Genomic DNA, 26848 nt, shown 5'->3' on the forward strand with positions numbered 1-26848 from the left:
ATCAATGTGATTAAACAGTACTCCTTTGTTGTGGACATGACATTTTATCATGCTGTGGCATAGGCCTAGTGGACTATCGAAGGAGAGTTGTCTTCATTACCCACATTAAGATATTTTGGACAGAAAAGGGCATGAATTTCTACATATCTGGTGCAAACTCAAACAGCCAGTGGTTTTGCTTCCAAGGCAAAGAAATGATTACTGTAATCGCCCTTTTTTTCCTTTATCCTGATGTGGGGTTTCGTATGATCCAAGTGGTGGAAGTTGGCTGCCAGTGGCAGCCTCTGTATTGCAAAAAGATTAAGTCGTGTAGATTCCAAGAAATAAAGATAAAGCTTTCTTGGTAATCACCTGCAGGATATAATAGAGGTGGATATAGTGCTCTACTACATCCTTTCTCTTGGGTGTGTACAGTGTCGCTCATGTTGTTACTTGTAGTAACAAGTTTCTTCCATCTTCCAATAACGTATATCACAATCTTTTTCCGAGACCAGGGTTCTTCCTCTAAGTGTGCTGCTAAGGTTTTTTTAAATTGACAGAGACGGATGTACAAATTGTAAGAAAATTGTTTGTTTATTTGCCTTTTTTTGTACATGAATGTTGCATTTCTATAAATAAAGAATTATCGGGCAGTGCCTGATGATTAAATCATGTCTTATGTGAATCCAGTGGAGTGAGTGGCGGGTGATCAGCAATGTAAAAAAAAATTAAAAATTGCACATCGCAGTGACCTGTGGCAAACCAGATACATTTTATTGTTCTATTGCTACCAGCACCTGAGGGACAAAAACTTTTAAGCCTCATTACATTCAGTGACAAACAGGAAGGGCAGTCCCCCAAAAGTCACAGACAGCAGTAAAAAAAAAAATCTGAAACCCAAAAACGTAATGTATTGCACATTTACCAGTCTTTAGAGTAGGTAATTTTTTATTTATTTTTCAGGCTTTTAAAATTATTTCTTAACTGGTAACTTTGTTAATAACACTTCTTGTCTTTTAATTGCTACCCTAATTTCTTCCCTGTATCTATGAGGGCAAGTCACGGCTGTGACACAAGCTGAACTTAAAACATTCAGGCTTATCTCCATAACATGGTTGATGGGGGGAAAAAAAAAAGGTCCTTTGTGCTTTCTGCTCAGATCACAGGACACTGCATTTTGGCAAAATCAATGGGTTAGTGCTATACTTGCTGATTAAAAAGGGTTTTAGCCTCAAAAATGAATGCAGACATCACATCAATGCACAGGTATGCTGCTACGTATTACATGTTTGTTTCTTGGGTTATAGACTATAATACTCATAGTATTAAACAACTCTACAGACACTGAATTTGTAAACATTTTTTATGAAAGCCCTTCAAGACATGACAGGGTATAGCCAATTCGAAGGCTATATGTTTTTGGTCAATGATCAGAAATCAATCCATATCTCCCGCAGTCAAAGCCCAGTTTGAAACATAGATTACCACTTGTCATAAAAGAAAAATGTACAATTTGTAAATACCATATAAACCTGTACTATATCTTACAACAAAAGAGTAGCATATAACCTCACTACAAATATCTCATTGCATAAATCTGACAGCCTAGATAAACGCACTTCATGTCCAGCTGCCCAAAAACATCTAAATAAAACGGTAGCAAAAAGTCATGATTCAGGCAAAATTCCCGTGGTGTCATAAAATACACCATACACACAGTTTATACACAAGTAGAAAAGTGCAGTCCAAATGCTTACAAAATAGAATTACAATTAGAAATGTGAAATTCCAGTTTTCATGTGAAAAAATACAGCAGTCTCTCCATAATGGAGTACAAGTGCTAAGATAAAAGTGGTTACTAAATCACATTATGTCTCAAGAAATGGAATGAAATATTACCGGAATAAATATGCGACAGGCGTCTGCCTCCTGGAACTTTTCCGTGTGGTAGACCTTATTCAAGTTTTGATCTAGTATGTAGCTGAAAAGGGAGGTCCATAGCATGGAAAGCTATGAGCAGTATGGACACTATAAAACATGGGTGCTCAGCCTGTGGCCCTCCATCTGTTTTGGAACTACAAGTCCCATCATGCTTTAGTCTTTGAAAGCCATGCATGCAACTGTCAGCCTTGCAATGCACCATGGGACTTGTAGTTCCTAAACAGCTGGAGGCCACGGTTGAGCACCCATGCTAGAAAACCTTTTAAACACTTCTATGACCTGCTGTGGTTCTAAAATATACATATTTGTAGCATAGAAACCCCTGAGGTATCTTTATCTAATAGGGTCTACCAAGACTGAGAAATGTGTGCACTTTTAGGTTACAAAGTCATTTTTTTCCCTAAAAGACAAGTTCATAGCTTTCTACACAAACTCTTGACCTATACTGAAAATGGTGCAGATTAGAGCGGAATCTTCTACCGCCAGCCAACATATATAACGGTTTCCTTTATGATCAGTGGAATGCTTTTGTAGAGATGAAACTGGAAGGTGCTTCAGCTCTCCTCATCTCTGCTCAGGAATGTGATCTGCATCATCTTGTGGAGAGATTCATGTTTCAGCCCATATTGCAATCTCAGTTTAGACTCCATCATTTTAGTTCAGAAGGTAGTGGAATGGCCAGGTCTCCAAGAAACAGAGACAGGGCTGAAAGGGTATCATGTAAAGAAGGGAAATCTGGCCTAGGGTATAAAGAAGAAACATTTTAGGGTTAATAATACAGTAACCATCAACTAATACATTTATAAAGAGACGAAAAAGCAAAAATCACCAACCCAGTGACCAAGCCCGGGCGAGTAGGGCGAAACATGTCGGGGGGGGGGGGGGGGGGGGGGGGGTGTAGCTGGAGCAGGCCTGGCTGAGGCTACAATAATCTACATACTGTTAGCACTGGATTGGTGAGTTGCGCTTTTTCTTCTCCTTGATAATGCCGTTACACATCTGAATGGTACACGGATGCCCCCTTCACTGCAACCAGCAGGAGAGCTCCATCTCAGCTTAGAGCGGGCCCTGCAAGTTTCATTTGGATCAACCAATACAGTTAAGGCCCCTCACCACACGGGCAGTCCAACTGCAGTGCATCCCTCCCTCCAAGCCATTTCATTCCCCAGGTACGTGTAGTTGGACGAGCAGAGCGCCTTTTGCTTTCAGAGACATTTTGTCGCCCCTGCAAAACCCACCCCTTCAAAGTCCAGCACCTGTCTTCTTCCAGTTTAAATGCAACCCTGGGTTCACAAGAGAACACTGCAAAGAATGGCCCAACATCATTATATGGTGCCACTTCTTTGCAGGTTTCAGGACGCGTCCACTGTCACGGACAAAAAAAAAAAAACCCAAACATATATACACACACACAAAAATATTATATATATATATATATATATATATATATATATATATATATATATATATATATATAAACACATACACACACACACACATAATATATTATAATATATATATATACACACACATATATACAGTATATCACAAAAGTGAGTACACATTTGTGTAAATATCTTATTATATCTTTCATATGACAACACTGAAGACATGACACTTTGCTACAATGTAAAGTAGTGAGTGTACAGCTTGTATAACAGAGTACATTTTCTGTCTCCTCAAATAACTCAACACACAGCCATTAATGTCTAACCAGCTGGCAACAAAAGTGAGTACACCACCAAGTGAAAATGTCCAAATTGGGCCCAAAGTGTCAATATTTTGTGTGGTCACCATTATTTTCCAGCACTGCCTTAAACCGTCTTGCACCCTGGAGTTCACAAGAGCTTCACAGGTTGCCCACTGGAGTTCTCTTCCACCACCCATGACAACATCACGGAGCTGGTGGATGTTAGAGACCATGTGCTCCTTCACCTTCCATTTGAGGATGCCCCACAGATGTGCAATAAGGTTTAGGTCTGGAGACATGCTTGGCCCAGTCCATCACCTTTACCCTCAGCTTCTTTAGCAAGGCAGTGGTCATCTTGGAGGTGTGGTTTGGGGTCGTTATCATATTGGAATACTGCCCTGCAGCCCAGGTCTCTGGGATGGAGGGGATCATGCTCTGCTTCAGTATGTCACAGTACATGTTGGTATTCAGGGTTCCCTCAATGAACTGTAGCTCTCCAGTGCCAGCAGCACTCATGCAGCCCCAAACCAGGACACTCCCACCACCATGCTTGACTGTAGGCAACAGACACTTGTCTTTGTACTCCTCACCTGGTTCCCATCACACACATTTGACACCATCTGAACCAAATAAGTTTATCTTGGTCTCATCAGACCACAGGACATGGTACTGGTAATCCATGTCCTTATAGTCTGCTTGTCATCAGCAAACTGTTAGCGGGGTTTCTTGTGCATCATCTTTAGAAGAGACTTCCTTCTGGGACAACAGCCATGCAGACCAATTTGATGCAGTGTGTGGCATATGGTCTGATCACCGACAGGCTTACCCCCCACCACTTCACCTCTGCAGCAATACTGGAAGCACTCATATGTCTATTTCCCAAAGATAACCTCTGAATATGACACTGAGCATGTGCACTCAACTTCTTTGGTCAACCATGACAAGGCCTGTTCTGAGTGGAACCTGTCCTGTTAAACCACTGTATGGTCTTAGCCACTGTACTGCAGCTTAGGTCAGGATCTTGGTAATTTTTTTTATAGCCTAGGCCATCTTTATGTAGAGCAACAATTATTTTTTCCAGATCCTCCGAGTTCTTTGCCATAAGGTGCCATGTTGAACCTCCAGTGACCAGTATGAGAGGGTAAGAACGATAAACACCAAATTTAACACAGCTGCTCCCCATTTACACCTGAGACCTTGTAACACTAACGAGTCACATGACACCGGGGAGGAAAAATGGCTAATTGGTCCCAATTTGGACATTTTCACTTAGAGGTGTACTCACTTTTGTTGCCAGCGGTTTAGACATTAATGGCTGTGTGTTGAGTTATTTTGAGGGGACAGAAAATTATACAAGCTGTACACTCACTACTTTACATTGTAGCAAAGTGTAATTTCTTCAGTGTTGTCACATAAAAAATAAAAAAAAGATATAATAAAATATTTACAAAAATGTGAGGAGTGTACTATGAGATATATATATATATATATATATGATAGATAATAGATAGATAGATAGATAGAGGGAGGAAAGAAAGAAATAAAGAAAGAAAGAAAGAAAAAGAAGAAAGAAAAAGAAAAGAAAAAGAAAAAAAAAAGGAAAAAGAAGAATGAAAAAGAAAAGAAAAAGAAAAAAAGAGGGAAAAAAAAAAAAAAGGAGAAAAGAAAAGAAAAGGAGAAAGAAGAAAGAAGAAGAAAAGAAAAAGAAGAAAGAAAAAGAAAAAAAAAAAGGAAAAAGAAGAATGAAAAAGAAAAAGAAAAAGAAAAAGAAAAAAAGAAGAAAAAAAAAAAAAAAAAGAAAAAAGAAGAAGAAAGAAGAAGAAGGAGAAAGAAGAAGAAGAAGAAAGAAGAAGAAAGAGAAAGAAGAAGAAGAAGAAGAAAAAGAAGAAAGAAGAAAGAAGAAAAGAAAAAAAAAAAAAAAAAAGAAGAAAGAAAAAGAAGAAGAAAAAGAAACAAAAAGAAAAAGAAAAAAGAAAAAAAAGAAAAAAAAAAAAAAAAGAAAAAAAAAGAAAGAAACAAAAGAATGAAAAGGAAAAAAGAAAAAAAAAAAAAAGAAGAAAGAAGAAAAAAGAAAGAAAGAAAAGGAAAAAAAGAAAAAAAGAAAGAAAGAGAAAAAGAAGAAAGAAGAAAGAAAAGAAAAATAAATAAACATATCTCTTCCTAAATGCAGGGGAGAGGGGGGACGGGAGTAACTAAGAAAGAAAATAGCATTTAACATTAATGACAAAGGATTTTTGCAATGCTATTTGTGTAGTGTGGAAGACCCTAATTTTTTATACTATACATTCAATTCTAAAAGCTAACACACCAAGAGAAGTATACCCATTTAAAAAAAAAGTGACAGTTGCTTTCAGCAGTTATACGAGAAAGAGGACTGGCTCAGTACAGATCTGAAAGCTCATTCTCCAACCACAAATCGAATGTTGGTTTTAAATAGTGATACATGGAAAGAGAATCTAAAGCTTCTCAACAATGCCACAGATAAAAACCAAGAAGTGGATTTGAATTCTTCCCCAATAAATGAGAAGATTGAAAATATGTTTTCGCTGGGTTTTCACTAGTGAAGAAATAGAGCTGGAATATAATTCAGGTAAAATAACACCTTTAAATTTTCCCTTTTTATAACATTACAAACTAGGCAAAATGTTTTTTTAGGGTGAAACGTTTTCTTTTCTAACCTAGAACATTGGCCTTAAAAGACTGAACAGCTGATTCATGTCAACTCACCTTTGGTCAGGCTCCAGCTGACAGCAGGATGTCGCAAGGGGGAAAAATCCTGCAGGACAGTCGTTTGTAACAAACTTTTCCCAGAAAAGACGAACATTGAGGCCATAATCAATGGTACGTGGCAGGCAATCCGGATCTGCATACACCTGTCCAATAATCTGTAAAACCCATAATAATTAATTCAATTTAAAGAATGTATGCCGTGTACAGTGACAGAAGTTAGTACAAACTGAATGTAAATTTGTTTCAGCTTTTCAGACACTAAAACCCCACAGTGATAAGTAGAAATGTGGCTTTAACCCCCCTGGCGGTATTCCCGAGTCTGGCTCGGGGTAAGATTTCTTTACCAAAAGCGGTATCCCCGAGCCAGACTCGGGCTCGCCTCGCAGCATCCACAGGCAGTGTTTACTTACCTTGTCCCTAGATCCTGCGATGCATCCCTGCTGTGTCAGCGAGCGGCGTCCTCGCTTGATTCACACAGTGCCTGTGTGCCGCCGATCTCCATTCCGTGCGACGTTACGATGCACGGGTGGCGGAGATCGGCGCCAAATTCAAAAATGTAAATAAGCACATTACATACAGTATACTGTAATCTTATAGATTACAGTACTGTATGTAAAAAAATACACACCCCCCTTGTCCCTAGTGGTCTGCCCAGTGCCCTACACTTTTATATAATAAAAACAGTTTTTTTCTGCCTGCAAACTGTAGATTGTACATAGTAGGGTTGTCCCGATACCACTTTTTTAGGACTGAGTACAAGTACCGATACTTTTTTTCAAGTAGTCGCCGATACCGAATACCGATACTTTTTTTAAAATGTGTCCCCAATTGCAGCCATGTCCCCCCACATATTGCAGCCATGTCCCCCAACAGATGCAGCCATGTCCCCCAACAGATGCAGCCATGTCCCCCAACAGATGCAGCCATGTCCCCCAACAGATGCAGCCATGTATCCCCCCCATCCAGCCATGTCTCCCCCCCATGCAGCCATGTCTCCCCCCCATGTCTCCCCCCCCCATCCAGCCATGTCTCCCCCCCATTCCAGCCATGTCTCTCCCCCCCATCCAGCCATGTCTCCCCCCCCATCCAGCCATGTCTCCCCCCCCATCCAGCCATGTCTCCCCCCCTCCATCCAGCCATGTCTCCCCCCCCCATCGCAGCATGTCCTCCCCCCCATCCAGCCATGTCTCCCCCCCATCCAGCCATGTCTCCCCCCCATCCAGCCATGTCCCCCCCCCATCCAGCCATGTCTCCCCCCCATCCAGCCATGTCTCCCCCCCATCCAGCCATGTCTCCCCCCCCATCCAGCCATGTCTCCCCCCCCATCCAGCCATCGTCTCCCCCCCCATCCAGCCATCGTCTCCCCCCCCATCCAGCCATCGTCTCCCCCCCATCCAGCCATCGTCTCCCCCCCATCCAGCCATCGTCTCCCCCCCATCCAGCCATCGTCATCCAGCCATGTTCCACTTACCTGCATCCCCGCTGCCGCCGACTGTGTAATACACCGGGAACGTTACAGCTTTGAATCGCTGTAATGATTGGCCCCGCGCTGCGTATAGACACTCCCCCTTGCTCGGGATTGGACAGTTCACCCGAGCAAGGGGGAGTGTCTATGCGCAAATCATTACAGTGATTCAAAGCTGTAATGTTCCCGCCCGTATTACACAGTCGGCGGTAGTGGGGATGCGGCGTAACGGCGGCGGATCGCGGCGGCGGATTGCGGCTTCGGTTGCGGCGGTGGGGGCAAGTATTCTATTTGTGTATCGGGGCAGGGTATCGGCGTCTGAGTACCGCTGAAAAAACTCGGAATCGGTCCCGATACCGATACTAGTATCGGTATCGGGACAACCCTAGTACATAGCAACCAAAAGTGTCCCTGTATGTCAAAAGCGGTTTTAGAGCAGCTAGAAAACAGCGATAATAAATTATAATCACTTGCAGAATTGAGCAATAGCGATTTGTGGGGAAATTCATCATAAAAAAATAAAAGTAATGACAGCGACAATTCTGCAACTGAGCAAATTTCAGTGATTTTGATTTGATTACATTATTGAATAATTTTTATTATAATTACATTATTATTTGTTATAATTATTTATAGTCATTTATATTATAATTTATGATTTTGTTTTTCAAACTTTATCATACCCGGGATGTCTACTAGACTCTTGTTTGGACAGATTTAAGTGAGTTATTCCTAAGGATTACAGGCCTACAATATAAAACGCCAAATTTTCATGCAAAATAATTGTACCGCTTTTAGCACCTAAAACCAGAAAGAATCATACCGCCAGGGAGGTTAAAATAATAAAATACCCTGCCCAAGTCATATGCAAGTAGTGCATTTATTGTATTGTATAGTGTATTTATTGTATTTTCTAACTTAACACAACTCCACTTCTCAAAAGAGGTCATTGTACACAGTTCTGTGGTTTTGGGCTATAAAGATAAAATATTACACTATAAACCATAAGCACAGAGAGGTAATTTCCAATGTGAAAGTCAAACTTCTACAAACTTCGTTAAAGCAGGCAAATGCAACAAAAAACACATCATTTATTCTAGATTCATTATAAATCTTTAAAAATTTATTTTACACACAGCTTGAAAAAAGTAGCCAAAATGCCTTGTTTTGGGCCACCTGCAATCCCTTGTCTAGCAGCACTCAGCCCAAAAGAGGAAAGGCAAGTATTGTAAGACAATACGGCTCTACTGCATTGCAGAGAGCTGCCCATCCAACACTGGGCTTTCTCACAGGAGAAAAGAGTAGAGTGAGGATTTTCTCAGTGCCCCTGCTGCTCCTTCATTGTCCAAACAAATGGTAGGGCGAGTTCTAGACAGTCTGTACTTCTCAGCACAATGTAGTTTGCAAAAATGCCCACGTCATGGCCTTGCTGTCTGACAGGGTTTCCGGAATGACAATACTAAGGCCCCTTTCACACTGGGGCGTTTTTTAGGTGCTTTGGCGTTAAAAAAAAGCCTGTAAAGCACCTGAAAGAAGCCTCATCTGCAATCCCAATGTGAAAGCCCCTAGCGCTTTCAGAGCCCTTTCATACTGCCAGCGCCCAAAAAACACTGGTAAAGCGCCACTAAGACCCCTTTCACATTGGGGCATTTTTTTAGGCGCTTTGGGGTTAAAAAAAGCTTTTTCAATGGGAAGGGGGCTTTAGGAGCGTATTCAACGCTCCTAAAGCGCTGCAAAGAAGCTGCTTGCAGGACTTTTGACGCCCTGGCAGCGCAGCACCTCAGTGTGAAAGCACTCGGGCTTTCCCATTGGGATTGCAGATGCAGCTTCTTTCAGGCGCTTTTTTTAACGCTAAGACCCCTTTTCACACAGGAGCATTTTCAGGCGCCTTGCAGATGCAGCGTCTTTCAGGTGCTTTACAGGCGCGTTTTTTTAACGCTAAAGCGCGTGAAAAACGCCCCAGTGTGAAAGGGGTCTAACTGAAGAGAATTACAAATCCTTTGGAGGGTTTGACACTTGATCTATATGTAGTTTACGTTTGTAATTAGGCAATTGTATAGAGTTTTGCTTTAATAAAATAAAAGACCTCTACGTGTTGACTTGGATACAAAGACTTGAAAGAAATACCAGCTCTGTTAGGGGCCACTTACCTCACACAGCACAATTCCAAATGAAAATACATCCACTTTCTCATCATAGATTTTACCTGGAATGAAATAACAGAATATTAACTGTAAATCTAGCCTCTTAAATCAGCCCCTCACTCAGAGTAGAGTAATAATTCTACTCAAAACCCCTTCGATATAAGCGTATTACCATTCAACATTTCTGGCGCCATCCAGTATGGGTTGCCCACCACTGTGTAACGCTTCTTGCGGTCTGGTTTACGAAGAGTTCTCTTTTTTGTGGGAGGTCGATCCGGAGGGGGTTTGGGTTTTTCTTCTAAAATGAGCCTGGACAGTCCAAAGTCAGCAACCACTACGGTTCCATCCTACAGTAAAAAATAAATAAAAATACAGCTAGCTGAGAAAAGCTGGTTTACAAGAGCAGAGCAAGCCATGTGGGCAAGTACCAATACCCAATTGGGTATATGGGATTGTACGATATTTTTTTATTTTATTTATTTTTATGGTTGAACCAGGTGGACTTGTGTCTTTTTTCAACCTGACTATATACCAGAAATCCAAGATCTATAGCACACGAATGTTGTAGGAGTAAGAGGAATATGATCAGATCAGGTAGGGAATGCAGTGAATGAGCATTATGGTAGAAAAGTAATACCAGTTTGATGAGACAGTTGTGAGAGTTGAGATCTCTATGTATTATGCTCATGGAGTGAAGATACGCCTGAAAAAGAAAGAAAGGCGACAATTAGGGCTAGTAGTTAAAAAAATATTAGAATACTTTAGAAAACAAAAAAAAGATATATAAAAATAGAAAAAAAAAAAGATATATAAAAAAGGAAAACTATAGTGGTTTTTGATTTTTTTGGTTTGTGAAAACATTGATGGATAAAGGATTTTAATGTTTCAGTAGCTGCTTTTTAAATCTTTAAAAGGGACGAAGATAACTTTTTATTTTAGGTTCTGCAATTTACATTTATGTGCTAGGCTTTCTATATTGGAAACCCAAGTAACAATACAGCCACTTTCTCATCATAAATAATACCTGCAGTGAAAATACAGAATATGAACTGGCTCTCCCTGTGTAGTCGAAAGGGCTTGGCTGTCAGTTTGACCGCTAGGTCCTACTCTATGCAGAAGGGTTCCTATATGAAGGAAGCTTGCGAGTTCCAGCAAAAAAAAAAAAAGGGATGTAAGAAAAAAAAAAAAAAAAAAAAAAACGCACACGTTATACCCATTTACCCCTAATTAAGCAGCAAGTATACCCTTATCCTCCTACATATACCTCCTTTTAATGACATCAACTATGGCCCACATCGGCCAGGACAGCACTCTGAACCTCTAAGATGGCAGTAATTTGGCACAGCTTATAGAAAAAAATAGCCAAACATTAAAAGCACTACGAGGCACTGCTGAATCAGATAAAAGTGGTGCATCTCCTAAGATGGGCCACTTACTGATCCAAGGCAAGTAAAAGAGGCCATTAGTTAGGTATAATGTATTCACTAATACTTCATCTCTAATTTGGTCTTTTTAGCGCCTTCCTCTTTATAGCCATGTAGTCAATAATACAAAAAGGATCCTGTTCTCTTTGAATTGCTGTGTGAAATACCTGGTGATCCTGACAGTCACCCTGCTTTCCTATTTCAAACTGACCATGCTAGGCATGGAAGCTCGTTCTTCTCAAGCATGGTCAATTTTCTGTCTGTGCTGTACCAATAGTCAAACTTGTGCTGACACGCTCCCTGCACAGCCATTTATTGGGAAGATCAGCGTATCTCTGCCTCCTGACACATCCACATGAAATCTCCACCTCCATCTCTCTAAGCCTCTTATGCAGCTGAGAACAAAGATTATGTGACCACTTAAGTAAAAAAAAAAAAAAAAAGTATTTACAATGTGTAATGTTATACAGTAAAACCTTGATTTGAGAGTAACTTGATTTGAGAGTTTTGCAAGACAAGCAAAGTGTTTTAACCACTTAAGCCCCGGACCTTTAGGCAGCTAAATGCCCAGGCCAGGTTTTGCGATTCGGCACTGCGTCGATTTAACAGACAATTGCGCGGTCGTGCGACATGGTTCCCAAACAAAATTGGCGTCCTTTTTCCCCCACAAATAAAGATTTCTTTTGGTGGTATTTGATCACCTCTGCGTTTTTAATTTTTTGCGCTATAAACAAAAATAGAGCGACAATTTGAAAAAAAATTCAATATTTTTTACTTTTTGCTATAATAAATATCCCCCAAAAACATATATTACAATTTTTTTTCCCCTCAGTTTAGGCCGATACGTATTCTTCTACCTATTTTTGGTAAAAAAGCGGGTTTTTTCGTGACTGCGACATTATGGCGGACACGTCGGACAATTTTGACAAATTTTTGGGACCATTGTCATTTTCACAGCAAAAAATGCATTTAAATTGCATTGTTTATTGTGAAAATGACAGTTGCAGTTTGGGAGTTAACCACAGGGGGTGCTGTAGGAGTTAGGGTTCACCTAGTGTGTGTTTACAACTGTAGGGGGGTGTGGCTGTAGGTCTGACGTCATCGATCGCGTCTCCCTATAAAAGGGATCACTCGATCGATGCAGCCGCCACAGTGAAGCACGGGGAAGCCGTGTTTACATACGTCTCTCCCTGTTCTTCAGCTCCGGGGAGCGATCGCGAGGGGGCGGCTAGAAACGAATAGCCGCGCCCTCGTCCCAGATCGCTCACCGCGGGTTACCGACCCATGCATGTACTGGGGGGGTCCCGATCGGACCTCCGACCCGCGGAAAGGCGGGGACGTACATGTACGCCCATATGCCTGTACGTGCCATTCTGTGGACGTATATGTATATGCGGCGGGCGTTAACCGGTTAATACATTTTGGCATGATATAAGAGTAGCATCATGTTACAACTGAGTATAAAAGAGAAGAGAGGCCATCGCACTACATAGTTGATGGTAAATCTAATGGAAATTGAATAAAAAATGAATTGTATAACCAGCTTAAACCTGTTCCCTCTGGTGTCTTGCCTCTTCCTATTATTTGATCCCCTGCAGATTTTGTAAGTTTGCCCACTTACAAAGAAATGGAGGGTCTAAATTTTTTTTTATCATAGGTGTATTTTAAATAATAGACAGAATATCAACCAACAAATCCAGTTATAAATGGAGTTGCAGTTCAGTGAGTAACATAAGTATTTGATCCCCAAGGAAAACATGACTTTGTACCTGGTGGAGAAACCCTTGCTGGCAAGCACAGAGGCGAGACGTTTCTCATAGTTGATTACCAGATTTGCACACATCTCGGGAGGGATTTTGGTCCCCTCTTCTTTACAGATCTTCTCCAAATCCTTAAGGTTTCTTGGCTGTCGCTTGGCAACTGGAAGTTTTGGTTCCCTCCATACATTTTCTATAGGATTAAGGTCTGGAGACTGGCTAGGCCACTCTATAACCTTAATGTTCTTCTTCTTAAGCCGCTAATTAGTTGCTTTGGTGGTATGTTTTGGATCATTGTCCTGCTGGAAGACCTATTCACACCCCATTATCAGTGTTCTGGAAGAGGGAAGAAGGTCCTCATCCAAGATTTTACAATACATGGCCCCGTCCACTGACACCTCAATGCGGCAAAGTCAGCCTGTACCTTTAGAAGAGAAACAGCCCCAAAGCATAATGTTTCCACCTCCGTGCTTGACTGTAGGGATGGTGTTCTTAGAGTCATAGTCAGTATTTTCCTTTCTCCAAACGCGGCGAGTCGAGTCAATGCCACATAGCTCAATTTTGGTCTCATTTTACCACAGCATTTTCTCCCAATCATTCTCCGAATCATTTAGACATTCATTGGCAAACTTCAGATGGGCCTGTACATGTGTCTTCTTGTGGAGGGTGACCTTGTTGGAGCTGCAGGATTTCAATCCATGGTGGCGTATTGTGTTGACAATGGATTGTTTGATGACTGTAGTCCCAACTGCCCTGAGATCATTCACAAGCTCCTCCCGTGTAGTTCTGGGCTGATCCCTCACTTTTCTCATGATCATCCATACCCCATGAGGCGAAATCTTGCATTGAGCTCCAGACTGAGGGTGATTGGTGGTTATTTTCTTCCATTTGCGCAAAATCACTCCAACAGTTGTCTCCTTCTCACCAACCTTCTAGCTGATGGTCTTGTAGCCCATTCCAGCCTTGTGCAGGTCCACAATCTTGTCCCCGACATCTTTTGACAGCCATTTGGTCTTCCGATGATGATGAGGTTTGAATGGAAGAAAAAGATTCTGTGGACAGGTGTCTTATATACACATAACGAGTTGTCACTAGGATCACCTTCTTAAAATTGACAGGACTAATCTGTGTACCACATGAGCACATAGACTGCTGTAGGCAGTCTGTGGGAACCATAATTATTGTTGGTTGGTAGGGGATCAAATACTTATTTTACTCACTGAACTGCAACTCAAGGTATAACATTTTTATTGTGTGTTTTTTCTGGATATTTGGTTGATATTCTGCCTCTATCATTTAAAATACACCTATGATAACAAATTATAGACCCTTCATATCCATGTAAGTGGGCAAACTTACAAAATTATGTGAACTGTTGATAACATTTTTACAAACACTACACATAATCCCTTTTCAACTTACCATTCCACATGCAATGTCCTTAGAAAATGACACCTTTTGTTGCCAAGGGCATGTTTCCTACAAAGGATAGGACAAGAAGACAAAAACAGAAACTTGTCAAATTTGTACCATTTATAGATTTGTATAGCAAATCAGTCCACTTATTACAGATTATGACCACGCTTAATGCAATCTCTCCCATTCTCACCGCTCTAAGGAAGTCCTTCAAGGTTCCACATTCAATGTATTCGGTTAGCAGATTTAATCTCCGATCCTTATACAGAACTCCAATAAAACGCAGCACATTGGGATGATCCAGAGAACGCATGACCTTTACCTTTTAACAAAAAAATACAAAGCAAACTCAGTGACTTGCATGGTGGAATATTTTATGCCTGCATCAAAATGTGCAGATTTTGAAATGTGTATATCTTGATTTAGGAGTCATATCTTCATTTAGGAGTCAAACGATAATAAAAGTTAAATTCTCCAAGTTTCAAGTTTATCAAACGTTACTGTGCTTTGTTCTACATGAAAGTAAGAAGTGTAGGGGTCTGGTTAGTATAATCACATGGTAAGTTTAACATTTTGGAATTAGAAACACTAATGGTTTTAAGCAGGGCCGGTGCAAGGATTTTTGTCTACATAGGCGAAAGTGCATTTTTGCGTCCACCCCCAGAACGAAAAAATAAATACGTATGCACACACAAAGCAAAGCTGTGCTATTGTAATTATGGTCATAGATTACATTTTACTATTTGACTGACGTGCTTTCACATTGTGGCCGCCCATGCATTAGCAGTAAAGTACTGCTCATTTCAGCAGCTCTTTACCGCTGTGGCGCTTTTCGGCCGCTAGCGGGACGCTTTTAACCCCAAAAGGAGGGGGTTAAAAATTCCAGTATTGTGGCACTTCCGAAGCGATGCCCATTCATTACAATGGGCAGGGGGTGTTTTGGGAGTGCTGTATGCCCCAAAGATGCTGCTTGCAGGACATTTTATAACATTCCACAAGTGCACTACCCCAGTGTGAAAGCACCCATTGCAATGAATGGGAGACAGTTTTCAGGCACTTTACAGGTGCTATTTGTAATAGTACTTAGAATGATCGAATTGCCATACAATTAAAAACAGACATGACTTCCCTTCTCATCGATCTAGATCGAATCTGGATCAAACCGAGTTAACCAGCCAGAATGGAAAGGTATTGAATGTGTTTCATTGATCGGCAGCGCTGTGGTACTTTATTTGTGAATCTGACTGAGTATTGATCAATCGGGATATGAGATTGTATGGCTGATACAGAGATGCGATTAATGATTTACATTCGTATTTTCTGATTATGGATGGGAATCTTCCCTGTCCACCAACCGAAGACTAAATGGGTCACTATAGATTAATTATGGATGGATGGAGAAGGATCAGAGAAGATATATAGGGCTGTTACTGATCAAAAAAATTTTTTTATCGATTAATTGACCAATTTCGATTAATTATAACGCACATACAGATCCAACTACTTTTAGCTGATCTCCTTGGAGATAAAGAGATAACATCGATGTAGCTACATAAACTGTAAAAATGGTGCGAGTAATACCAAACGGTACCAAAAGTAGTCATAAAAACATGTAGCTAAGTATGATACTGGTATAAAAATGTGTACAACGATTCCACTGCTGACTCAAGATGAGGAGGGGTTAACATCAGTCTATCGGCATGTAGATGTCCCATGAAGGGAACTATCACAACTCCCAGTGGATGGTTGTAGAATCCCAGGTTGATAGAGGGAAGTGATAACAGCCCTTGCGTGTGGCAAATAGTAAGGTCCCGCCGGCATGCAGATATGAAGGCACAGCAAAGGAGCCCTTCAGATGGACACGGCAAGCCCCGCCGGTGTCCGTGACGTCACCAGATCTCTGACGGAACTGCCTGAAGGCCCAGAAGCCGGCGGAGAGGTGAGTACCAATCAAAAGAATTAAAAAAAAAAAAAAAAAAAAAAAAAATCGATCAAAAAGATTTTGATCGATCAAAAAAATTAAAGATTAATCGATTAATTAAAAGTTAATTTGCACAGCCCTTATATATATATATATATATATATATATATATATTTATAATTGATGGAAGCGTGTATGGCCACCATTATACAATGCCATGGGGTCGGTGCTGTGCTCACAAACGCACACACACACACACATATGACATCAGGAGATGGTCCCCAGCTGTCACCCCCCTCCCCTCTCTATGTACAGGAGGCCACAGGCAGCTTTGGTCTGCTTCTTTCACTGCCATTCAATGTGTGCAATACCCAGACAGTCTGACATACCGCATACTGCTGTATCCAGAGCACTCCTGTGTTTGATCTCAGATAACTTGTAATGTCTGCCCCTCCAACCGCAGTCACCACTGGCACCCTGAGCAGCCTCTGCTGGATGAAACAACACAACACATGGGGGGGGGGGGGGGCTTCCCCTGCCCGTCAACCCGGTAGCCCGCAGCTCATTGGTCCCTGGTCTAAACTGTGAGCTGGCTTCCCTGTCGATGACCATGCCCACCTGTCAGCGCTCTAACACAGGATGTGCAGAAGGCAAGAGTATCTTCCATGGGCGATGCATGAGTTTGTTATAGCGTAGTTCTCAGAGGACCTGTACACAGGGAGGGCCTAACCTGCCCACTTGCCCTGTCATTACAGGCTGTCAGGGCCAGTCTAAGGATGTTTGTCTACAAAGGAGAAGCGGCATGTTACCACCCCCTCCATCCTGGCGTCCTAATGCAGCTGCCGGAGCTGCCTTATGGTAGCGCTGGCCCTGCTTTTAAAAGTCCAGCAGCCTGCCAGTATATCCCCTAGATAAAATGCAGTACCATGCTGGAAATGCCGGTAAGCTGAGCTCAAGGTCTGTGCCCATGGGGAGTAAATTACAAGAGCAAGGGGACTGAACGTTTCATCTGCAAACTACCACTTTAATGTTTCCAAGGAGAAGAAATCTGAATTTTCTGGCAGTTTAAAAAAATTGCTGGGTGCAGACTGAAATGGAAAGGCAATTCTTTTTTTTTTTACAGTAAAGTGGAAAGGCAATTCTTAATAGTGTCATTGTAGAATAGTTTAATCTAAATCATGTTACAGTTAAAACAAAAACAATTAAAAAAAAGGGGGTATTTTTCCTTTTGCGTTTTTGCCGTAAAAATAGCGCTATTAAAACCCTCCCCATGCCCCTCTCCATTGAAATGAATTAAAAACGCGCTAAAATCGCAGTGTTTTACCGCGATTTTAACGCTCCATTTTTACCGCGGTTTTTAATTCATTTCAATGGCGGGGGCATGGGGAGCGTTTTAATAGCGATATTTTTACCGCAAAAACGCACCAGTGTGAAAGGGCCCTAAAAGTAAACTCCTCCTCCATTCTAGCTATCTAGAATGCAAAAGGTTTCTGCTTATAACTCCTTTGTTCAATTGCCTTCAATTTAAAAATGGAAAACACTGGCTTAAGAAATTATTAGTGGTTGCCATTATTGTTCTCTTCTCTGAGAATGCCAGTTCCCTAGCCTGCATTTTGATACAATGCCTTAAAAAAGTTAAAACGCAGTACCTCATGAAATTTTAATTTATTTTATTGGGATTTTATGTGATAGACCAACACAAAGTGACATAATTGTGCAGTGGAAGGAAAATTATAAAAATGGTTTTCAACATTTTTTACAAATAAAATAGGTGAAAAGTGTGGTGTGCATTTTTGGTCTTTTTGGTCACGTCTCTACCAGCTTTGCACATCTAGAGAGTGACATTTTTGCCCATTCTTCTTTGCAAAATAGCTCAGATCTGTCAGATTGGATGGAGAGCGTCTGTGAACAGCAATTTTCAAGTCTTGCCACAGATTCTCAATTGGATTTAGGTCTGGACTTTGACTGGGCCATTCAAAACACATGAATATTTTTTGATTTAAAACTATTCCATTGTAGCTCTGGCTGTATGTTTAGGGTCGTTATCCTGCTGAAAGGTGAACCTCCACCCCAGTCTCAAGTCTTTTGCAGACTCTAATGCCCTGTACACACGACCGTTTTTTCCATCTGAATAAACTCGGATGGTTTTTCAGACGGAATTCCGCTCAAGCCGTCTTGCATACACGCGGTCACACCAAATTTCGACCGTCAAGAACGCGGTGGCGAACAACCCGAGAAAAATTAAGTTCAATGCTTCTGAGCATGCGTCAACTTGATTCTGAGCATGCGTGTTTTTTAGCATGTTGGAATTCCATAGAGACGAACAAATTATCTGATAGGAATTTTTTCCATCTGAAAAAGAGAGAACATGTCGGAATTTCAGACGGAAAAAGTCTGATTGGGCATATACACAGTTGGAATATCCGATTGTAGCGGGGTCACCCTGTCAGAGTATAATGACAGGCCTGGATTCCCTCTGGAACTTTATTCACGCTTGTAAATATGTAAGATACCTTTAAGAAGTTATGCATTGTGGGACTGCAAGTAGTGGGAGATATGGACTCCATTGACTCTTAGGAGAAACAGACTACACATCCCACAATGCCCTGCGTTATTAGAACATGCTACACCTCCGCACAGACTTATGGGGGAGGTTACTTAAGGAAAGGGAGGGGGCTGATCTCTCTCTCTCGGGACCTGCATTTTCTCCTCTGCGGAGCTGTGGAGGACAGCACCGCCATACTGCTAGGCCTGAAGCCTGGGCCTAACTCCTCCGAGAGACCAGCCATCCAGAAGGAAGCAAGACCACCATACCCAGCTCGTGTTCCAGGAGACCGGAGAGGCCACCCAGCTGACGTCTGAAACTGTGGGGAACCTGATGCCGGAGACCTCTTGCTGTGGAGTAGTGATCTACCAACGCATCCTTTTGAGAAGAACTCAGGCGGATCGATTTTTATGGTTGAACTGGATGGACTTATCTTTTTTCAACCTGACTAACTATGTAACTATCAACCCTGTCCCTGCTGAAGAAAACATTCCCACAACATGATGCTGCGACCAACATGTTTCACGGTGGGGATGGTGTGTTCAGGGTGATGTGCAGTGTTAGTTTTCGGCCACACATAGCATTCTGCTTTTAGGCCAAAAAGTTCAATTTTGGTCTCATCTGACCAGAGCACCTTCTTCCACAAGTTTGCCGTGTCCCCCACATGGCTTCTCGCAAACTGCAAACGGGACTTCTTATGGCTTTCTTTTTGCCACTCTTCCATAAAGGCCAGATTTGTGGAGTGCACGATGAATAGTTGTTCTGCAGACAGATTCTCCCACCTGAGCTGTGGATCTCTGCAGGTCCTCCAGAGTTAGCATGGGCCTCTTGGCTGCTTCTCTGATTAATACTCTCCTTGCCCGGCCTGTCAGTTTAGGTGGACAGCCATGTCTTGGTAGGTTTGCAGTTGTGCCATACTTTTTCCATTTGCAATTGATGGATTGAACAGTACTTTGTGAGATGTTCATAGTTCAGGATATGTTTTTTATAACCTAACCCTGCTCACAACTTTATCCCTGACCTGCCTGGTGTGTTCCTTGGTCTTCGTGATGCGGTTTGTACAATGAGGTTCTCTAACAAACCTCAGAGGGCTTCACAGAACAGCTGTATTTATACTCAGAATAAATGACACATGTGGACTCCATTTACTAATTAGGCAACTTCTGAAGGCACTTCGTTCCACTAGATTTTAGTTAGGGGTATCAGAGTAAAGGGGGCACAATACAAATGCATGCCACACTTTTCATATATTTGTAAAATTTTGAAAACCATTTATAATTTTTCTTCCACTTCACAATTATGCACCACTGTGTTGGACGATCACATAAAATCCATTTACGTTTTTGGTTGTAACATGACAAAATGTGGAAAACTTCAAGGGGTATGAATACTTTTTCAAGGCACTGTATATAGGCAAGTATAGTGATAAGTAAATCCGACACCCATTTCCAGCTTATTTTGTTCCCGGACCGTAACTGGAACATAATGAAGTCAAACACAGCCATGCATTTAACATTCTCAGGAGCTGGTCTGCAATGGCAGCCATGACTTTTTAGTATAGAGCAACTCCAATTACCTAGAGCACAAAGCTCCACCAATCCGCCTACCACCTGTCCCGTTTCCATAACATAAGGGGGAGGTGTTCTGTGTTCTTGTTGGCCAGTAAGTGAACTTTCAATAAATAAAAGAGGGCCAGTGGATGACAGGGGCCAATTGCAGTAAAATAAAAAAAGAGAACACAAAGGATGCGCACCACTTGCACAATTAAAACCTAAATAGGAGCTCCAGTCTTCCCCCACAAAATTAAAAAAGTGAACAAATACTGTAGCTGCTGACTTTTAAGGACACGGATCCAGCGCTGTCCTCACTTGAGCTGATTCTTCAATCAGCTTCAGGTGCCGGCACCTTATTCAAGGGAAACCAGCCGGCTTCCCACTGTGCATGCGAGAGCTGTGCTGCGCGAGCCGAGCTGCGCTTTATGAATGGTTCTGCACTCCTCCGGGACCTGCGATGTGTCCCAGGAGACTGCAGAAGAAGGAGGTAGGACCAGAAGTGGGAGCGGGCATCTGTCAAAACCAGATACCTGCTTGCAACCCCCCCCCTCCCCCAAATAAAAGTAGCAATTATTAAAGTGGAAGGTGGGTGGGGGGAGTTGACCCAACCGGTAGCGATTGGCAGGCGTTAAGCCTCCAAAACGCTACACATTCGAGTCAATGGGGTGGCACGGCAAACGCACATGGTGGCAGCACATTTGTTGGTAAAAACGGGCGAGGAGGAGAAGTCACATCACTTCCTCACCAACTTAAATCGATCTAGTCCAAAAAAAAAAAAAAAAAACGCTGTACTTACTGGTTGTGTAGCCGCTCTGGTCCGGTCCCATGCTGAGCTGTCAGCGACGCAGTGTAAGAGGCAGCCGACAACTAAAGCCCCTATATCAAGTCTATGGGCGATGTCACTTCCCAGGAATTTCACACCTGCTGACGATGAGAAGTCACACTGCTTTTTCTCTGCCCGTCAGCCTCGGCATCTCGATCTGAGCCTGGTTCGGGCCTCAGAGGCAAGGGAGATTTAGACGCAAGTCTAAATCTACCCTGTAACAAGAGAGGTGGCACACCCACTGCAGAAGCTCCCAAGAAGACTCAAGTGATGATAAATGTCCTCCACAGGTTTAAAGCATATCTCCAGGGAAAACCAAATTCCTCCCTTAAAAGTAGAGTTGCTGCTGTTCACACCATATATTTGCTGTGGTGTACATAAAAAGCCAGCTCAATGGACATGGTGTCAACAAGCCCTTACACCATGTATGCTCAGGCAGGTCAATGGCACAACCTCTTATCAAGGGTAATCAAATAAAAAGATTGTGACAACAAACAGAATAAAGTAATATTTAGTTTCTTTATCTAAAAGCCTTGGGAACATACTGTTCAAAGTGCCATTTAAAAGGAAATGTTATAGTTTTTTTTAATGAGGGCACACTTTGAGTTATTATTGCAGGGTTTACCTCTTCATGCCAAAGCCTTTTTCTGACATGTGTTGCCTACAAGTTAAAAATCTGTATTTTTTGCTAGAAAATTATTTAGAATCCCCAAACATTATATACAGTATCTCACAAAAGTGCGTACATCTCTCATATTTTTGAAATATATGAACACTGAAGAAATGACACTTTGCTACAATGTAAAGTAGTGAGTGTACAGCTTGTATAACAGTGTAAATTTGCTGTCCCCTTAAAATAACACACAGCCATTAATGTCTAAATCGCTGGCAACAAAAAAAGTGGGTACACCTCTAAGTGAAAATGTCCAAATTGGGCCCAAAAAGTGTCATTTTTTGTGTGGCCACCATTATTTTCCAGCACTACCATAACCCTCTTGGGCAAGGAGTTAACCAGAGCTTCACAGGTTGCCACTGGAGACTTCTTCCACTCCTCCATGATGACATCACGGAGCTGGTGGATGTCAGAGACCTTTACACTCCTCCACCTTCCGTTTGAGGATGCCCCACAGATGCTCAATAGGGTTTAGGTCTGGAGACATGCTTGGTCAATCCATCACCTTTACCCTCAGCTTCTTTAGCAAGGCAGTGGTCACCTTGGAGGTGTGCTTGGGGTCGTTATGTTGGAATAATGCCCTGCGGCCCAGTCTCCAAAGGGAGGGGATCATGCTCTGCTTCAGTATGTCACAGTACATGTTGGCATTCATGGTTCCCTTAATGAACTGTAGCTCCCCAGTGCGAGCAGCACTCATGCAGCCCCAGACCATGACACTCCCACCACCATGCTTGACTGTAGACAATACACACTTGTCTTTGTATTCCTCGCCTGGTTGCCACCACACACACTTGACACCATCTGAACCAAAAAAAGTTTATCTTGGTCTCATCAGATCACAGGACATGGTTCCAGTAATCCATGTCCTTAGTCCGCTTGTCTTCAGCAAAAGAGGCTTCCTTCTGGGATGATAGCCATGCAGACCAATTTGATGCAGTGTGCAGCGTATGGTATGTACACCGACGGGCTGACCCTCTACTTCAACCGCTACACCAATGCTGGCAGCACTCATACTTCTATTTCCCAAAGACAACCTCTGGATATGACGCGAAGCACGTGCACGCAACTTCTTTGGTCGACCATGGCGAGGCATGTTCTGAGTGGAACATGTCCTGTTAAACCACTGTATGGTCTTGGCCACTGTGCTGCAGCTGAGTTTCAGGGTCTTGGCAATCTTCTTATAGCTTTGGCCATCTTTATGTAGAGCAACAATTTTTTTTTCTCAGGTCCTCAGAGGTTTTTTTTGCCATAAGGTGCCATGTTGAACAGTATGAGTGAGAGCGATAACATGAAATCTAACACACCTGCTCCCCCATTCACACCTAAGACCTTGTAACACTATCGAGTCACATGACCCTGGGGAGGAAAAATGGCTAATTGGGCCCAATTTGGACATTTTCACTTAGGGGTGTACTCACTTTTGTTGCCAGCGGTTTAGACATTAATAGCTGTGTGTTGAGTTATTTTGAGGCGACAGCAAATTTACACTGTTCTACAAGCTGTACACTCCCTACTTTACATTGTAGCAAAGTGCCATTTCTTCAGTGTTGTCACATGATAAGATATAATAAAATATTTACATAAATGTAAGGGGTGTACTCACTTTTGTGAGATACTGTATATATATTTTTTTTAGCAGATACCCTAGAGAATAAAATGTTGATTGTTGCAATATTTTATGTCACACTGTATTTGCGCAACGGCCTTTCAAATGCAATTTTGGAATAAATACACTTTCATGAATAATAAAAAAAACAGTAGTTGGCCCATTTTTTTGTATAATGTGAAAGATGTTAGGCCGAGTAATCCAACATGTCATGCTTTAAAATTGCGCACACTCGTGGAATGGCGGAAAACTGCAGTACTTAAAAATCTCCATAGGTGATGCTTTAAAAGTTTATACAGGTTACCTGTTTAGAGTTACAGAGGAGGTCAACCCCTAAAAAGAATGCTCTCGCTCTAACAATCGTTGCGATACCTTGCTTGTGTGGTTTAAACACGGTTTACATTTGCGGGCGCAACTTATGTGAGCGCGTTCGCTTATGCGCGCGAGCACGGAGGGATGGATCGGTTAAAAAAAAAAAAAATAATTATGTTTACACTGTCCCTTTTTAAAAATGTTTTATTTAAACACTTTTATTGCTCACAAAAAATGTGAACATCTCTTGAGACAGTATTAGGTAGTGACAGGCACTCTTTATGGAGGGATTTCCTACTTTGCACTTAAAAGCATTCAAAACGTCAAGTTTGGCTGTTTTGAATACTGTCATTTTTTTTTAAATCTGGTGCCTTTAAGTTCTTAATAAACCGGAAGTGATGTTATGACATCGCTTCCAGGTTACTAGATCCAAAACCCGATCAAAGCCAATTTCGGCATTGGTTGGGTCTCTGTGAAAGGCAGCGGAGGGAAGAGGTGTTTGGGTGGAGACGCCGCTTGTAATAACAGCTGGGCGCATGCTTAGACGCATTAGTTATTACAAGAAAGCCGACCATAAAAATCAGTACCGGGGCATCACCCTGGCCCAACCCCTTCAAACCGAAGGACGCATATTTGCGTTACGTTGGCATGAACGGGTCAAAGAACTAAAGGCAAAAAAACTTTACTCATTTTGGATAGAGTCAAGTCTATGACACAAGATCAGAAGAAAAATACCGCTTTTGAAGAGATCATACGATAATGTGACCATTGGTACCATGCATGCGCAGAAATTAAAGAATAAATTACAATGTGTGACATCACTTCCAAAGTTGTATTCTGTTGTACAAGTTTAGGAACCTCTTCATTTTCGATACGAGCTAGCCATGCAAAAAGAAAAAAACAAAAGAACAGACGATCATTCATCCAATATTCTCATTGTGTGTGTGTGTATAAGGCTTAAAGCGGGAGTTCACCCATAAAACAATTTTTCCCCTTAGATGGATGCTCGTTTTGTCTAGGGGAATCGGCTAGTTATGAGCAGTACTTACCGTTTTCGAGATGCATCTTCTCCGTCGCTTCCGGGTATGGGTCTTCGGGACTGGGCGTTCCTTCTTGATTGACAGTCTTCCGAGAGGCTTCCGACGGTCGCATCCATCGCGTCACTAGTAGCCGAAAGCCGCCGAACGTCGGTGCGGCTCTATACTGCGCACCGACGTTCGGCTTCTTTCGGAAAATCGTGACGCGATGGATGCGACCGTCGGAAGCCTCTCGAAGACTGTCAATCAAAATAGGAACGCCCAGTCCCGCAGCCCATACCCGGAAGCGGCAGAGAAGATGCATCTCGTAAACGGCAAGTACAGCTCATATTTTAAAACAACTAGCCGATTCCCCTAGACAAAACGAGCATGAAGCTAAGGGAAAAAAGCGTTATGTACGGGTGAACCCCCGCTTTAAGGGGGGGGTTATGACACCTGGCACTTTTGTTTTTGCCATCTTTGTTCTATTGGGATAATTTTCTTCACATCCTGTCCCATAGCCAAAACAAAAAGTGAGAGGATATTCCTCCAAAGTGAGAGAACCCCTAGTTGTCCACCAGGGTCACCAGAACGGTGTCCCCATTTGAAGATTCCCCCTCCGTTCCTGTTCTGGTGACCATTTAAAATTTTCCTTCACTTTCTGTGACAACGGCAAATAGGCAAAAATCTCCCTAATCAGAATACAACCTGCAATAAAAAAAAAAAAAAAAACCTGACAGGTGTACCAACACCTCTCCACAAAATTTTTTTAATAAAAGCTGTGCCTGAAGTTATACTTTAAGTATTCTTTAAGTGGCATCGCCTTACAGTCTTGACACTTAATATTTTTCCTGTTCTAAAAAGAATTGCAGAGTAGCGATTAAAGGGGACAATCACTTAGTCTGCAATCACATCTTAACCACTTAAGCCCCGGACCATATTGCTGCCCAAAGACCCAAGGTGTTTTTACAGTTTGGGACTGCGTCGCTTTAACAGACAATTGCGCGGTCGTGCGACGTAGCTCCCAAACAAAATTGGCGTCCTTTTTTTCCCACAAATAGAGCTTTCTTTTGGTGGTATTTGATCACCTCGGCGGTTTTTATTTTTTGCGCTATAAACAAAAATAGAGCAACAATTTTGAAAAAAATGCAATATTTTTTACTTTTTGCTATAATAAATATCCCCCAAAAACATATATAAAAAAAAATGTTTGCCTCAGTTTAGGCCGATACGTAATTCTTGTACCCATTTTTGGTAAAAAAAAATCGCAATAAGCGTTTATCGATTGGTTTGCGCAAAATTTATAGCGTTTACAAAATAGGGGATAGTTTTATTGCATTATTATTTTTTTTTTTTTACTACTAATGGCGGCGATCAGCGATTTTTTTCGTGACTGCGACATTATGGCGGACACTTCGGACAATTTTTACACATTTTTGGGATTTTTGTCATTTTCACAGCAAAAAATGCATTTAAATTGCATTCTTTATTGTGAAAATGACAGTTGCAGTTTGGGAGTTAACCACAGGTGGCGCTGTAGGATTTGGTGTACACTGTGTGTGTGTTTACAACTGTAGGGGGGTGTGGCTGTAGTAATGACGTCATTGATCGTGTCTTCCCTATAAAGGGGATGACGCGATCGATGCGCCGACACAGTGAAGCACGGGGAAGCCGTGATTACACACGGCTCTCCCCGTTCTTCAGCTCCGGGGAGCGATCGCGACGGAGCGGCTATAAACAAATAGCCGCGCCGTCGTCCCGGATCGCTCCCCGAGGGGACCCGACCGCCGCAAGTCGCGGGGGGGGTCCCGATCGGACCCCCGACCCACGTCTAGGCAGGGACGTACAGGTAC

The 26848-nt window shown here is 42.1% G+C and overlaps 1 protein-coding gene across 1 annotated transcript in view; it reads right to left on the bottom strand.

Annotated features, from left to right (window-relative positions):
- Positions 1-554: 554 nt before the first annotated feature.
- LIMK2 (LIM domain kinase 2) overlaps positions 555-26848 on the bottom strand; it is a 73004-nt gene continuing 46710 nt past the window's right edge. Inside the window, 8 exon segments of the mRNA XM_040349893.1 lie at positions 555-2572; positions 2575-2660; positions 6338-6495; positions 9956-10011; positions 10122-10296; positions 10587-10652; positions 14553-14609; positions 14740-14868. Of these exon segments, the coding sequence (XP_040205827.1) occupies positions 2475-2572; positions 2575-2660; positions 6338-6495; positions 9956-10011; positions 10122-10296; positions 10587-10652; positions 14553-14609; positions 14740-14868 (825 nt within the window). The 3' untranslated portion in view covers positions 555-2474.

The sequence above is a fragment of the Rana temporaria genome, chromosome 1, assembly GCF_905171775.1.
Source record: "Rana temporaria chromosome 1, aRanTem1.1, whole genome shotgun sequence".
NCBI classification, from domain to species: domain Eukaryota; kingdom Metazoa; phylum Chordata; class Amphibia; order Anura; family Ranidae; genus Rana; species Rana temporaria.